Here is a 15249-nt window from a genome sequence, read left to right as displayed (position 1 = left end):
TGGGTTTGACTGCGCTAGGCATTTTGTTGCTGATAGTCCTCCCAGCAGTAGCAGGTGGGTTTGACTGTGCTAGGCGTTTTGTGGCTGATAGTCCTCCCAGCAGTAGTAGGTGGGTTTGACTGAGCTAGGCGTTTTGTGGCTTATAGTCCTCCCAGCAGTAGTAGGTGGGATTGACTGCGCTAGTCGTTTTGTGGTCGATAGTCCTCCCAGCAGTAGCAGGTGAGTTTGACTGCGCTATGCGTTTTGTGGCTGATAGTCCTCCCAGCAGTAGTAGGTGGGATTGACTGCACTAGGCGTTTTGTGGCTGATAGTCCTCCCAGTAGTAGCAGGTGGGTTGACTGCGCTAGGCGTTTTGTTGCCGATAGTCCTCCCAGCAGTAGCAGGTGGGTTTGACTGTGCTAGGCGTTTTGTGGCTGATAGTCCTTCCAGCAGTAGCAGGTGGGTTTGACTGCGCTAGGTGTTTTGTGGCTGATAGTCCTCCCAGCAGTAGCAGGTGGGGTTGACTGCGCTAGGCGTTTTGTGGCTGATAATCCTCCCAGAAGAAGCAGGTGGGTTTGACTGCGCTAGGCGTTTTGTGGCTGATAGTCCTCCCAGCAGTAGCAGGTGGGTTTGACTGTAATAGGTGTTTTGTGGCTGATAGTCCTTCCAGCAGTAGCAGGTGGGTTCGATTGCAATAGGTGTTTGTGGCTGATAGTCCTCTCAGCAGTAGCAGGTGGGTTTGACTGCGCTAGGTGTTTTGTGGCTGATAGTCCTCCCAGCAGTAGCAGGTGGGTTTGACTGCGCTAGGCGTTTTGTGGCTGATAATCCTCCCAGCAGAAGCAGGTGGGTTGACTGCGCTAGGCATTTTGTGGCTGATAATCCTCCCAGAAGAAGCAGGTGGGTTTGACTGCGCTAGGCGTTTTGTGGCTGATAATCCTCCCAGCAGTAGTTGTTGGGTTTGACTGCGCTACACGTTTTGTGGCTGATAATCCTCCCAGAAGTAGCAGGTGGGTTGACTGCGCTAGGCGTTTTTTGGATGATAGTCCTCCTAGCAGTAGCAGGTAGGTTTGACTGCGCTGGCCTTTTGTGGATGATAGTCCTCCCAGCAGTAGCTGGTGGGTTTGACTGCGCTAGGTGTTTTGTGGCTGATATTCCTCCCAGCAGTAGCAGGTGGGTTTGACTGCGCTAGGTGTTTTGTGGCTGATAGTCCTCCCAGCAGTAGCAGGTGGGTTTGACTGCGCTAGGTGTTTTGTGGCTGATAGTCCTCCCAGCAGTAGTTGGTGGGTTTGACTGCGCTAGGCGTTTTGTGGCTGATAATCCTCCCAGCAGTAGCAGGTGGGTTTGACTGCGCTAGGCGTTTTGTGGCTGATAGTCCTCCTAGCAGTAGCAGGTGGGTTTGACTGCGCTAGGTGTTTGTGTATGATAGTCCTCCCAGCATTAGCAGGTGGGTTTGACTGCGCTAGGCATTTTGTTGCCGATAGTCCTCCCAGCAGTAGCAGGTGGGTTTGACTGCGCTAGGCGTTTTGTGGCTGATAGTCCTCCCAGCAGTAGTAGGTGGGATTGACTGCGCTAGGCGTTTTGTGGCTGATAATCCTCCCAGGAGTAGCAGGTGGGTTTGACTACGCTAGGCGTTTTGTGGCTGATAGTCCTCCTAGCAGTAGCAGGTAGGTTTGACTGCGCTAGGCGTTTTGTGGATGATAGTACTCCCAGCAGTAGCAGGTGGGTTTGACTGCGCTAGGTGTTTTGTGGCTGATAGTACTCCCAGCAGTAGCAGGTGGGTTTGACTGCGCTAGGTGTTTTGTGGCTGATAGTCCTCCCAGCAGTAGCAGGTGGGTTTGACTGCGCTATGTGTTTTGTGGCTGATATCCACCCAGCAGTAGCAGGTGGGTTTGACTGCGCTAGGCGTTTTGTGGCTGATAATCCTCCCAGCAGAAGCAGGTGGGTTTGACTGCGCTAGGCGTTTTGTGGCTGATAATCCTCCCAGAAGAAGCAGGTGGGTTTGACTGCGCTAGGCGTTTTGTGGCTGATAGTCCTCCTAGCAGTAGCAGATGGGTTTGACTGCGCTAGGCGTTTTGTGGATGATAGTCCTCCCAGCAGTAGCAGGTGGGTTTGACTGCGCTAGGCGTTTTGTGGCTGATAATCCTCTCAGCAGTAGCAGGTGGGTTTGACTGCGCTAGGTGTTTTGTGGCTGATAGTCCTCCCAGCAGTAGCAGGTGGGTTTGACTGCGCTATGTGTTTTGTGCCTGATAGTCCTCCCAGCAGTAGTAGGTGGTTTTGACTGCGCTAGGTGTTTTGTGGCTGATAGTCCTCCCAGCAGTAGCAGGTGGGTTTGACTGCGCTATGTGTTTTGTGGCTGATATCCTCCCAGCAGTAGCAGGTGGGTTTGACTGCGCTAGGCATTTTGTGGCTGATAGTCCTCCCAGCAGTAGCAGGTGGGTTTGACTGCGCTAGGCGTTTTGTGGCTGATAGTTCTCCTAGAAGTAGCAGATGGGTTTGACTGCGCTAGGCGTTTTGTGGATGATAGTCCTCCCAGCAGTAGCAGGTGGGTTTGACTGCACTAGGTGTTTTGTGGCTGATAGTCCTCCCAGCAGTAGCAGGTGGGTTTGACTGCGCTAGGTGTTTTGTGGCTGATAGTCCTCCCAGCAGTAGTTGGTGGGTTTGACTGCGCTAGGCGTTTTGTGGCTGATAATCCTCCCAGCAGTAGCAGGTGGGTTTGACTGCGCTAGGCGTTTTGTGGCTGATAGTAGTCTCAGCAGTATCAGGTGGGTTTGACTGAGCTAGGCGTTTTGTGGCTGATAGTCCTCCCAGCAGTAGCAGGTGGGTTGACTGCGCTAGTCGTTTTGTGGCTGATAGTCCTCCCAGCAGCAGTAGGTGGGTTTGACTGAGCTAGGCGTTTTGTGGCTGATAGTCCTTCCAGCAGTAGCAGGTGGGTTTGACTGCGCTAGGCGTTTTGTGGCTGATAGTCCTCCCAGCAGTAGCAGGTGGGTTTGACTGAGCTAGGCGTTTTGTGGCTGATAGTCCTCCCAGCAGTAGCAGGTGGGTTTGACTGCGATAGGTGTTTTGTGGCTGACAGTCCTCCCAGCAGTAGTAGGTGGATTTGATTGAGGGGAAATAGAGGGAGAGAGACAGGGACAGATATACATAGAGGGAGAGAGACAGAGACATATATACATAGAGGGAGAGATACAGAGACAGAGATACATAGAGGGAGAGAGACAGAGACATAAATACATAGAGGGAGAGAAACAGATATACATAGAGGGAGAGATACAGAGACAGATATACATAGAGGGAGAGAGACAGATATATATTAGAGGGAGAGATACAGAGACATAAATAAATAGAGGGAGAGAGACAGATATACATAGAGGGAGAGAGACAGAGACAGAAATACATAGAGGGAGAGAGACAGAGACACATTGAGAGAGATACAGAGAAAGAGATACATAGAGTGACAGAGGCAGATATACATAGAGAGAGATACAGAGACAGAGATACATAGAGGAGAGAGACAGAGACTTAAATAAATAGAGGGAGAGGGACAGAGACAGATATACATAGAGGGAGGGAGACAGAGACAGAGATACATAGAGTGAGAGGGACAGAGACATATATACATAGAGGGAGAGAGACAGAGACAGATATACATAGAGTGAGAGGGACAGGGACATATATACATAGAGGGAGAGATACAGAGACAGAGATACATAGAGGGAGAGAGACAGGGACAGAGATACATAGAGGGAGAGAGACAGATATGTATTAGAGGGAGAGATACAGAGACATAAATAAATAGAGGGAGAGAGACAGATATACATAGAGGGATGGAGACAGAGACATATATACATAGAGGGAGAGATACAGAGACAGAGATACATAGAGGGAGAGAGACAGGGACAGAGATACATAGAGGGAGAGGGACAGAGACATATATACATAGAGGGAGAGAGACAGAGACAGATATAAATAGAGTGAGAGGGACAGAGACACATATACATAGAGTAAGAGGGACAGAGACAGATATACATAGAGGGAGAGAGACAGAGACAGATATACATAGAGTGAGAGGGACAGGGACATATATACATAGAGGGAGAGATACAGAGACAGAGATACATAGAGGGAGAGAGACAGGGACAGAGATACATAGAGGGAGAGCGACAGAGACAGAAATACATAGAGGGAGAGAGACAGAGACAGAGATACATAGAGGGAGAGAGACAGAGACAGAGATACATAGAGGGAGAGAGACAGAGACATGAATACATAGAGGGAGAGAGACAGATATATATTAGAGGGAGAGATACAGAGACATAAATAAATAGAGGGAGAGAGACAGATATACATAGAGGGAGGGAGACAGAGACATATATACATAGAGGGAGAGATACAGAGACAGAGATACATAGAGGGAGAGAGACAGGGACAGAGATACATAGAGGGAGAGGGACAGAGACATATATACATAGAGGGAGAGAGACAGAGACAGATATAAATAGAGTGAGAGGGACAGAAACAGATATACATAGAGTGAGAGGGACAGAGACAGATATACATAGAGGGAGAGAGACAGAGACAGATATACATAGAGTGAGAGGGACAGGGACATATATACATAGAGGGAGAGATACAGAGACAGAGATACATAGAGGGAGAGAGACAGAGACAGAAATACATAGAGGGAGAGAGACAGAGACAGAGATACATAGAGGGAGAGAGACAGAGACATGAATACATAGAGGGAGAGAGACAGATATATATTAGAGGGAGAGATACAGAGACATAAATAAATATAGGGAGAGAGACAGATATACATAGAGGGAGAGATACAGAGACAGATATACATAGAGGGAGAGAGACAGGGACAGAGATACATAGAGGGAGAGAGACAGAGACAGAGATACATAGAGGGAGAGATACAGAGACAGAGATACATAGAGGGAGAGAGACAGAGACATGAATACATAGAGGGAGAGATACAGAGACAGAGATACATAGAGGGAGAGAGACAGAGACAGAGATACATAGAGGGAGAGAGACAGAGACAGAGATACATAGAGGGAGAAAGACAGAGACAGAGATACATAGAGGGAGAGAGACAGAGACAGATATACATAGAGGGAGAGAGACAGAGACATGAATACATAGAGGGAGAGATACAGAGACAGAGATACATAGAGGGAGAGAGACAGAGACAGAGATACATAGAGGGAGAGAGACAGAGACAGAGATACATAGAGGGAGAGAGACAGAGACAGAGATACATAGAGGGAGAGATACAGAGACAGAGATACATAGAGGGAGAGAGACAGAGACAGAGATACATAGAGGGAGAGAGACAGAGACAGAGATACATAGAGGGAGAGAGACAGAGACAGAGATACATAGAGGGAGAGAGGGAGAGACAGATATACATAGAGGGAGAGAGACAGAGACATAAATACATAGAGGGAGAGAGACAGATATATATTAGAGGGAGAGATACAGAGACATAAATAAATATAGGGAGAGAGACAGATATACATAGAGGGAGAGAGACAAAGACATAAATACATAGAGGGAGAGAGACAGATATATATTAGAGAGAGAGATACAGAGACATAAATAAATAGAGGGAGAGAGACAGATATACATAGAGGGAGATATATAGAGACATATATACATAGAGGGAGAGATACAGAGACAGATATACATAGAGGGAGAGAGACAGGGACAGACATACATAGAGGGAGAGAGACAGAGACAGATATACATAGAGGGAGACATACAGAGACAGATATATATAGAGGGAGAGAGACAGAGACAGATATACATAGAGGGAGAGATAGACAGAAATACATAGAGGGAGAGAGACAGGGACAGAGAGGCATAGAGGGAGAGAGACAGAGACATAGATACATAGAGGGAGAGAGACAGATATATATTAGAGGGAGAGATACAGAGAAATAAATAAATATAGGGAGAGAGACAGATATACATAGAGGGAGAGAGACAAAGACATAAATACATAGAGGGAGAGGGACAAAGACATAAATAAATAGAGGGAGAGAGACAGATATACATAGAGAGACAGAGACAGATATACATAGAGGGAGAGTTACAGAGACAGATATACATAGAGGGAGAGAGACAGAGACAGATATACATAGAGGGAGAGAGACAAAGACATAAATACATAGAGGGAGAGAGACAGATATATATTAGAGAGAGAGATACAGAGACATAAATAAATAGAGGGAGAGAGACAGATATACATAGAGGGAGAGAGACAGAGACAGATATACATAGAGGGAGAGAGACAGAGACAGATATACATAGAGGGAGAGAGACAGATATACATAGAGGGAGACATACAGAGACAGATATATATAGAGGGAGAGAGACAGAGACAGATATACATAGAGGGAGAGATAGACAGAAATACATAGAGGGAGAGAGACAGGGACAGATAGGCATAGAGGGAGAGAGACAGAGACATAGATACATAGAGGGAGAGAGACAGATATATATTAGAGGGAGAGATACAGAGAAATAAATAAATATAGGGAGAGAGACAGATATACATAGAGGGAGAGAGACAAAGACATAAATACATAGAGGGAGAGGGACAAAGACATAGATACATAGAGGGAGAGAGACAGATATACATAGAGGGAGAGAGACAGATATATATTAGAGAGAGAGATACAGAGACATAAATAAATAGAGGGAGAGAGACAGATATACATAGAGGGAGAGAGACAGAGACAGATATACATAGAGGGAGAGTTACAGAGACAGATATACATAGAGGGAGAGAGACAGAGACAGATATACATAGAGGGAGAGAGACAAAGACATAAATACATAGAGGGAGAGAGACAGATATATATTAGAGAGAGAGATACAGAGACATAAATAAATAGAGGGAGAGAGACAGATATACATAGAGGGAGATATATAGAGACATATATACATAGAGGGAGAGAAACAGAGACAGATATACATAGAGGGAGAGAGACAGAGACAGATATACATAGAGGGAGAGAGACAGATATACATAGAGGGAGACATACAGAGACAGATATATATAGAGGGAGAGAGACAGAGACAGATATACATAGAGGGAGAGATAGACAGAAATACATAGAGGGAGAGAGACAGGGACAGAGAGGCATAGAGGGAGAGAGACAGAGACATAGATACATAGAGGGAGAGAGACAGATATATATTAGAGGGAGAGATACAGAGAAATAAATAAATATAGGGAGAGAGACAGATATACATAGAGGGAGAGAGACAAAGACATAAATACATAGAGGGAGAGGGACAAAGACATAGATACATAGAGGGAGAGAGACAGATATACATAGAGGGAGAGAGACAGATATATATTAGAGAGAGAGATACAGAGACATAAATAAATAGAGGGAGAGAGACAGACATACATAGAGGGAGAGAGACAGAGACAGATATACATAGAGGGAGAGTTACAGAGACAGATATACATAGAGGGAGAGAGACAGAGACAGATATACATAGAGGGAGAGAGACAGAGAAAGATATACATAGAGGGAGAGAGACAGATATACATAGAGGGAGAGTTACAGAGACAGATATACATAGAGGGAGACATACAGAGACAGATATATATAGAGGGAGAGAGACAGAGACAGATATACATAGAGGGAGAGATAGACAGAAATACATAGAGGGAGAGATCAAAGAGACAGATATACATAGAGGGAGAGATACAGAGACAGATATACATAGAGGGAGAGAGACAGGGACAGATATACATAGAGGGAGAGAGACAGAGACAGATATACATAGAGGGAGAGAGACAGAGACAGATATACATAGAGGGAGAGAGACAGAGAAATAGATACATAGAGGGAGAGAGACAGAGACAGATATACATAGAGGGAGAGAGACAGATATACATAGAGGGAGACATACAGAGACAGATATATATAGAGGGAGAGAGACAGAGACAGATATACATAGAGGGAGAGATAGAGACAGAAATACATAGAGGGAGAGAGACAGGGACAGAGATGCATAGAGGGAGAGAGACAGAGACATAGATACATAGAGGGAGAGAGACAGATATATATTAGAGGGAGAGATACAGAGAAATAAATAAATATAGGGAGAGAGACAGATATACATAGAGGGAGAGAGACAAAGACATAAATACATAGAGGGAGAGAGACAGAGACATATATACATAGAGGGAGAGAGACAGATATACATAGAGGGAGAGAGACAGAGACAGATATACATAGAGGGAGAGTTACAGAGACAGATATACATAGAGGGAGAGAGACAGAGAAAGATATACATAGAGGGAGACATACAGAGACAGATATACATAGAGGGAGAGATAGAGACAGAAATACATAGAGGGAGAGAGACAGGGACAGAGATGCATAGAGGGAGACATACAGAGACAGATATACATAGAGGGAGAGATAGAGACAGAAATACATAGAGGGAGAGAGACAGGGACAGAGATGCATAGAGGGAGACATACAGAGACAGATATACATAGAGGGAGAGATAGAGACAGAAATACATAGACGGAGAGAGACAGAGACAGATATACATAGAGGGAGAGAGACAGAGACATAGATACATAGAGGGAGAGATCAAAGAGACAGATATACATAGAGGGAGAGAGACAGAGACATAAATACATAGAGGGAGAAAGACAGAGACATAAATACATAGAGGGAGAGAGACAGATATACATAGAGGGAGAGATACAGAGACAGATATACATAGAGGGAGAGATACAGACATATATACATAGAGGGAGAGAGACAGAGACAGATATACATAGAGGGAGAGAGACAGAGACAGATATACATAGAGGGAGAGATACAGAGACAGATATACATAGAGGGAGAGATACAGACAGATATACATAGAGGGAGAGATACAGACAGAGATACATAGAGGGAGAGAGACAGAGACATATGCACATAGAGGGAGAGACAGAGACAGAAATGCATAGAGGGAGAGAGACAGATATACATAGAGGGAGACATACAGAGACAGATATATATAGAGGGAGAGAGACAGAGACAGATATACATAGAGGGAGAGATAGAGACAGAAATACATAGAGGGAGAGAGACAGGGACAGAGATGCATAGAGGGAGAGAGACAGAGACATAGATACATAGAGGGAGAGAGACAGATATATATTAGAGGGAGAGATACAGAGAAATAAATAAATATAGGGAGAGAGACAGATATACATAGAGGGAGAGAGACAAAGACATAAATACATAGAGGGAGAGAGACAGAGACATATATACATAGAGGGAGAGAGACAGATATACATAGAGGGAGAGAGACAGAGACAGATATACATAGAGGGAGAGTTACAGAGACAGATATACATAGAGGGAGAGAGACAGAGAAAGATATACATAGAGGGAGACATACAGAGACAGATATACATAGAGGGAGAGATAGAGACAGAAATACATAGAGGGAGAGAGACAGGGACAGAGATGCATAGAGGGAGACATACAGAGACAGATATACATAGAGGGAGAGATAGAGACAGAAATACATAGAGGGAGAGAGACAGGGACAGAGATGCATAGAGGGAGACATACAGAGACAGATATACATAGAGGGAGAGATAGAGACAGAAATACATAGACGGAGAGAGACAGAGACAGATATACATAGAGGGAGAGAGACAGAGACATAGATACATAGAGGGAGAGATCAAAGAGACAGATATACATAGAGGGAGAGAGACAGAGACATAAATACATAGAGGGAGAAAGACAGAGACATAAATACATAGAGGGAGAGAGACAGATATACATAGAGGGAGAGATACAGAGACAGATATACATAGAGGGAGAGATACAGACATATATACATAGAGGGAGAGAGACAGAGACAGATATACATAGAGGGAGAGAGACAGAGACAGAGATACATAGAGGGAGAGAGACAGAGACATATGCACATAGAGGGAGAGACAGAGACAGAAATGCATAGAGGGAGAGACAGAGACAGATATACATAGAGGGAGAAACAGATATACTGTACATAGAGGGAGAGAGACAGATATACATAGAGGGAGAGAGACAGATATACACAGAGGGAGAGAGACAGAGACAGATATACATAGAGAGACAGAGACAGATATACATAGAGGGAGAGAGACAGATATACATAGAGGGAGAGATAAAGAGACAGATATACATAGAGGGAGAGAGGGAGAGACAGATATACATAGAGGGAGAGAGACAGAGACAGATATACAGTGGGGAGAACAAGTATTTGATACACTGTCGATTTTGCAGGTTTTCCTACTTACAAAGCATGTAGAGGTCTGTCATTTTTATCATAGGTACACTTCAACTGTGAGAGATGGATTCTCAAACAAAAATCCCGAAAATCACATTGTATTATTTTTAAGTAATTAATTAGCATTTTATTGCATGACATAAGTATTTGATACATCAGAAAAGCAGAACTTAATATTTGGTACAGAAACCTTTGTTTGCAATTACAGAGATCACACGTTTCCTTTAGTTCTTGACCAGGTTTGCACACACTGCAGCAGGGATTTTGGCCCACTCCTCCATACAGACCTTCTCTAGATCCTTCAGGTTTCGGGGCTGTCACTGGGCAATACGGACTTTCAGCTCCCTCCAAAGATTTTCTATTGGGTTCAGGTCTGGAGACTGGCTAGGCCACTCCAGGACCTTAGTTGCCCTGGCTGTGTGTTTCGGGTCGTTGTCATGTTGGAAGACTCAATCACAACCCATCTTCAATGCTCTTACTGAGGGAAGGAGGTTGTTGGCAAAGATCTCGCGATACATGGCCCGAATCCATCCTCCCCTCAATACGGTGCAGTCGTCCTGTCCCCTTTGCAGAAAAGCATCCCCAAAGAATGATGTTTCCACCTCCATGCTTCACGGTTGGGATGGTGTTCTTGGGGTTGTACTCATCCTTCTTCTTCCTCCAAACACCACGAGTGGAGTTTAGACCAAAAAGCTCTATATTTATCTCATCAGACCACATGACCTTCTCCCATTCCTCCTCTGGATCATCCAGATGGTCATCCAGATGGCAAACTTCAGATGGGCCTGGACATGCGCTGGCTTGAGCAGGGGGACCTTGCGTGCGCTGCAGGATTTTAATCCATGACGGCGTAGTGTGTTACTAATGGTTTTCTTTGAGACTGTGGTCCCAGCTCTCTTCAGGTCATTGAACAGGTCCTGCCGTTTAGTTCTGGGCTGATCCCTCACCTTCCTGAAGATCATTGATGCCCCACGAGGTGAGATCTTGCATGGAGACCCAGACTGAGGGTGATTGACCGTCATCTTGAACTTCTTCCATTTTCTAATAATTGCGCCAACAGTTGTTACCTTCTCACCAAGCTGCTTGCCTATTGTCCTGTAGCCCATCCCAGCCTTGTGCAGGTCTACAATTTTATCCCTGATGTCCTTACACAGCTCTCTGGTCTTGGCCATTGTGGAGAGGTTGGAGTCTGTTTGATTGAGTGTGTGGACAGGTGTCTTTTATACAGGTAACGAGTTCAAACAGGTGCAGTTAATACAGGTAATGAGTGGGGAACAGGAGGGCTTCTTAAAGAAAAACTAACTGGTCTGTGAGAGCCGGAATTCTTACTGGTTGGTAGGTGATCAAATACTTATGTCATGCAATAAAATGCAAATTAATTACTTAAAAATCATACAATGTGATTTTCTGGATTTTTGTTTTAGATTCCGTCTCTCACAGTTGAAGTGTACCTATGATAAACATTACAGACCTCTACATGCTTTGTAAGTAGGAAAACCTGCAAAATCAGTAGTGTATAGAATACTTGTTCTCCCCACTGTACATAGAGGGAGAGAGACAGATATACATAGAGGGAGAGAGGGAGAGACAGATATACATAGAGGGAGAGAGAGAGAGACAGATATACATAGAGGGAAAGAGACAGAGACAGATGTACATAATGGGAGAGAGACAGAGACAGATATACATAGAGGGAGAGAGACAGAGACAGATATACATATAGAGAGAGATACAGAGACAGATATACATAGAGGGAGAGAGACAGATATACATAGAGTCAGAGAGAGAGAGACAGATATAAATAGAGGGAGAGAGACAGATATACATAGAGGGAGAGGGACAGAGACAGATATACATAGAGGGAAAGAGACAGAGACAGAGATACGTAGAGGGAGAGATACAGAGACAGAGATACATAGAGGGAGAGATACAGAGACAGATATACATAGAGGGAGAGATACAGAGACAGATATACATAGAGGTAGAGATACAGAGACAGATATACATATAGAGAGAGATACAGAGACAGATATACATAGAGGGAGAGAGACAGATATACATAGAGTCAGAGAGAGAGAGACAGATATAAATAGAGGGAGAGAGACAGATATACATAGAGGGAGAGGGACAGAGACAGATATACATAGAGGGAAAGAGACAGAGACAGAGATACGTAGAGGGAGAGATACAGAGACAGAGATACATAGAGGGAGAGATACAGAGACAGATATACATAGAGGGAGAGATACAGAGACAGAGATACATAGAGGTAGAGATACAGAGACAGATATACATACAAGGAGAGATACAGAGACAGATATACATAGAGGGAGAGATACAGAGACAGATATACATAGAGGGAGAGAGACAGAGACAGATATACATAGAGGAAGAGAGACAGAGACAGAGAGACAGAGACAGAGAGAGAAGCAGTGTTGTGGGTGACATCTAGATCAATCCGCTGCTCTAAAGTACATTGTGTGAATCAAAAATAAAAGATTCAACCCTGAACACAGAGATGCAGCAGCATTTCTCACATTGTTCCATGTGCTGTCAGACTGCCCTGTTCCATGTGCTGTCAGACTGCCCTGTTCCATGTGCTGTCAGACTGCCCTGTTCCATGTGCTGTCAGACTGCCCTGTTCCATGTGCTGTCAGACTGCCATGTTCCATGTGCTGTCAGACTGCCCTGTTACATGTGCTGTCAGACTGCCCTGTTACATGTGCTGTCAGACTGCCCTGTTCCATGTGCTGTCAGACTGCCCTGTTCCATGTGCTGTCAGACTGCCCTGTTCCATGTGCTGTCAGACTGCCCTGTTCCATGTGCTGTCAGACTGCCCTGTTCCATGTGCTGTCAGACTGCCCTGTTACATGTGCTGTCAGACTGCCCTGTTCCATGTGCTGTCAGACTGCCCTGTTACATGTGCTGTCAGACTGCCCTGTTACATGTGCTGTTAGACTGCCCTGTTCCATGTGCTGTCAGACTGCCCTGTTCCATGTGCTGTCAGACTGCCCTGTTCCATGTGCTGTCAGACTGCCCTGTTTCATGTGCTGTCAGACTGCCCTGTTCCATGTGCTGTCAGACTGCCCTGTTCCATGTGCTGTCAGACTGCCCTGTTACATGTGCTGTCAGACTGCCCTGTTACATGTGCTGTCAGACTGCCCTGTTCCATGTGCTGTCAGACTGCCCTGTTCCATGTGCTGTCAGACTGCCCTGTTACATGTGCTGTCAGACTGCCCTGTTTCATGTGCTGTCAGACTGCCCTGTTACATGTGCTGTCAGACTGCCCTGTTCCATGTGCTGTCAGACTGCCCTGTTACATGTGCTGTCAGACTGCCCTGTTCCATGTGCTGTCAGACTGCCCTGTTCCATGTGCTGTCAGACTGCCCTGTTCCATGTGCTGTCAGACTGCCCTGTTACATGTGCTGTCAGACTGCCCTGTTACATGTGCTGTCAGACTGCCCTGTTACATGTGCTGTCAGACTGCCCTGTTCCATGTGCTGTCAGACTGCCCTGTTACATGTGCTGTCAGACTGCGCTGTTATATGTGCTGTCATACTGCCCTGTTACATGTGCTGTCAGACTGCCCTGTTACATGTGCTGTCAGACTGCCCTGTTACATGTGCTGTCAGACTGCCGTGACTGTGTCCAGGTTTGGTTCTGTGTACCATGCCGTTCAAAGAGTTGGAAAATCTTATCAGTGACATGAATGGGGAGTCAACCATGTTGGTCTACAGAAGACCACTTCAGGGCTCTCAGCCACTGCTGCTGTAACTACCATCGTAATAGTACACTATATATACTGTAAATACTACAATTATTGAAATGTGGGATCATTTGTTGAATCCAGATATTTTAGTGTCTATGACTGCCATGTGGGTATTATTAAAAGTAGGAGAACTAAGAGAATGCAGGTCACCTTTGTTGCAGTAATACTCCATGTCCTCACAGCTCATGTTCTCTGACTCAAACTCTGCTGAGAAGTTCTCCTCTGTGGAGAACTCATCTTTGGCCATGAGCTCATTCTCCTCCGACACACACTCCTCCTCTTCCCCCAGGGTGCCATCCTCTAGGGGACCTGGACACACACACACACACACACACACACACACACACACACACACACACACACACACACACACACACACACACACACACACACACACACACACACACACACACACACACACACACACACACACACACACACACACACACACACACACAGTTATTTGATATATACTGTTTAGACATACTGTATAAGACAAAATCAGACAAAACTGAATGTTCTTTGCCAATTAAACACATAACTACTTCATCTAAACTAGGCATTGAAGAAGTGCATTGTGGATGTTTTGCACCTGAAAGCAACCTGACTTGTAAAATATATTACAGGTACCGACTGAACCAACCCTCTGAGAGAGAGAAAGAAAAAAAGTTCCTCTGTGACTTTTCACTCGAGCATCAGCATGGGAGGTCTAAAGAAAATTATTTTATTAATTTGTTAGCCTTATCAGAAGGTACAATGTTGATTTCCCATTTACAATTCCTGCCCCCAGGTAATACACCAGAGCAATCGTAAAGGAGACATTTTTCTGTGTGATTAATTTCCCCTCTGTGTAATATTATTTCTTTAAATCTAAATGATTTCAGAGTTTCCGCTTGTAGCTGTACATCTCTTCTGGTATTTGCATATTACCATTTTGCTTCAATAAATTGGCGCTGATGGAATTACAGTACTGCAGCCTGATTTGTATTAGTTCAGAAAACATTTCGCCTTGCATCTGAATGCTATTAAAATAATACATTTTACACACCCCTCCTCCTCCCGCAAAAATATCTCTAATGTCCCCTGGAAATTAGCATAGCAAAAAATGCCTGAATTTATTAACTTTAAGGTTAGTTTGCATTTGAAAAAGACACTTTTGCCAGTCCCGCTGAAACCTGCAT

General features: G+C 44.8%; 1 protein-coding gene across 1 annotated transcript in view; it reads right to left on the bottom strand.

Moving 5' to 3' along the window:
* LOC129845596 (zinc finger protein ZFPM2-like) overlaps positions 1 to 14377 on the bottom strand; it is a gene marked incomplete at its 5' end in the record, with an annotated part of 109675 nt that extends 95298 nt beyond the window's left edge. The window contains one exon of the mRNA XM_055913455.1: positions 14219 to 14377. Coding sequence (XP_055769430.1) covers positions 14219 to 14377 — 159 coding nt within the window. The remainder of the gene's footprint in view (positions 1 to 14218) is intronic.
* Between the last annotated feature and the right edge of the window lie 872 nt (positions 14378 to 15249).

Source organism: Salvelinus fontinalis, unplaced genomic scaffold, assembly GCF_029448725.1.
Source record: "Salvelinus fontinalis isolate EN_2023a unplaced genomic scaffold, ASM2944872v1 scaffold_0325, whole genome shotgun sequence".
In the NCBI taxonomy this organism is placed as follows: Eukaryota; Metazoa; Chordata; class Actinopteri; order Salmoniformes; family Salmonidae; genus Salvelinus; species Salvelinus fontinalis.
The sequence above is the reverse complement of the archived record's forward strand: the minus strand, read 5'-3'. Positions and strand labels throughout refer to the sequence as shown.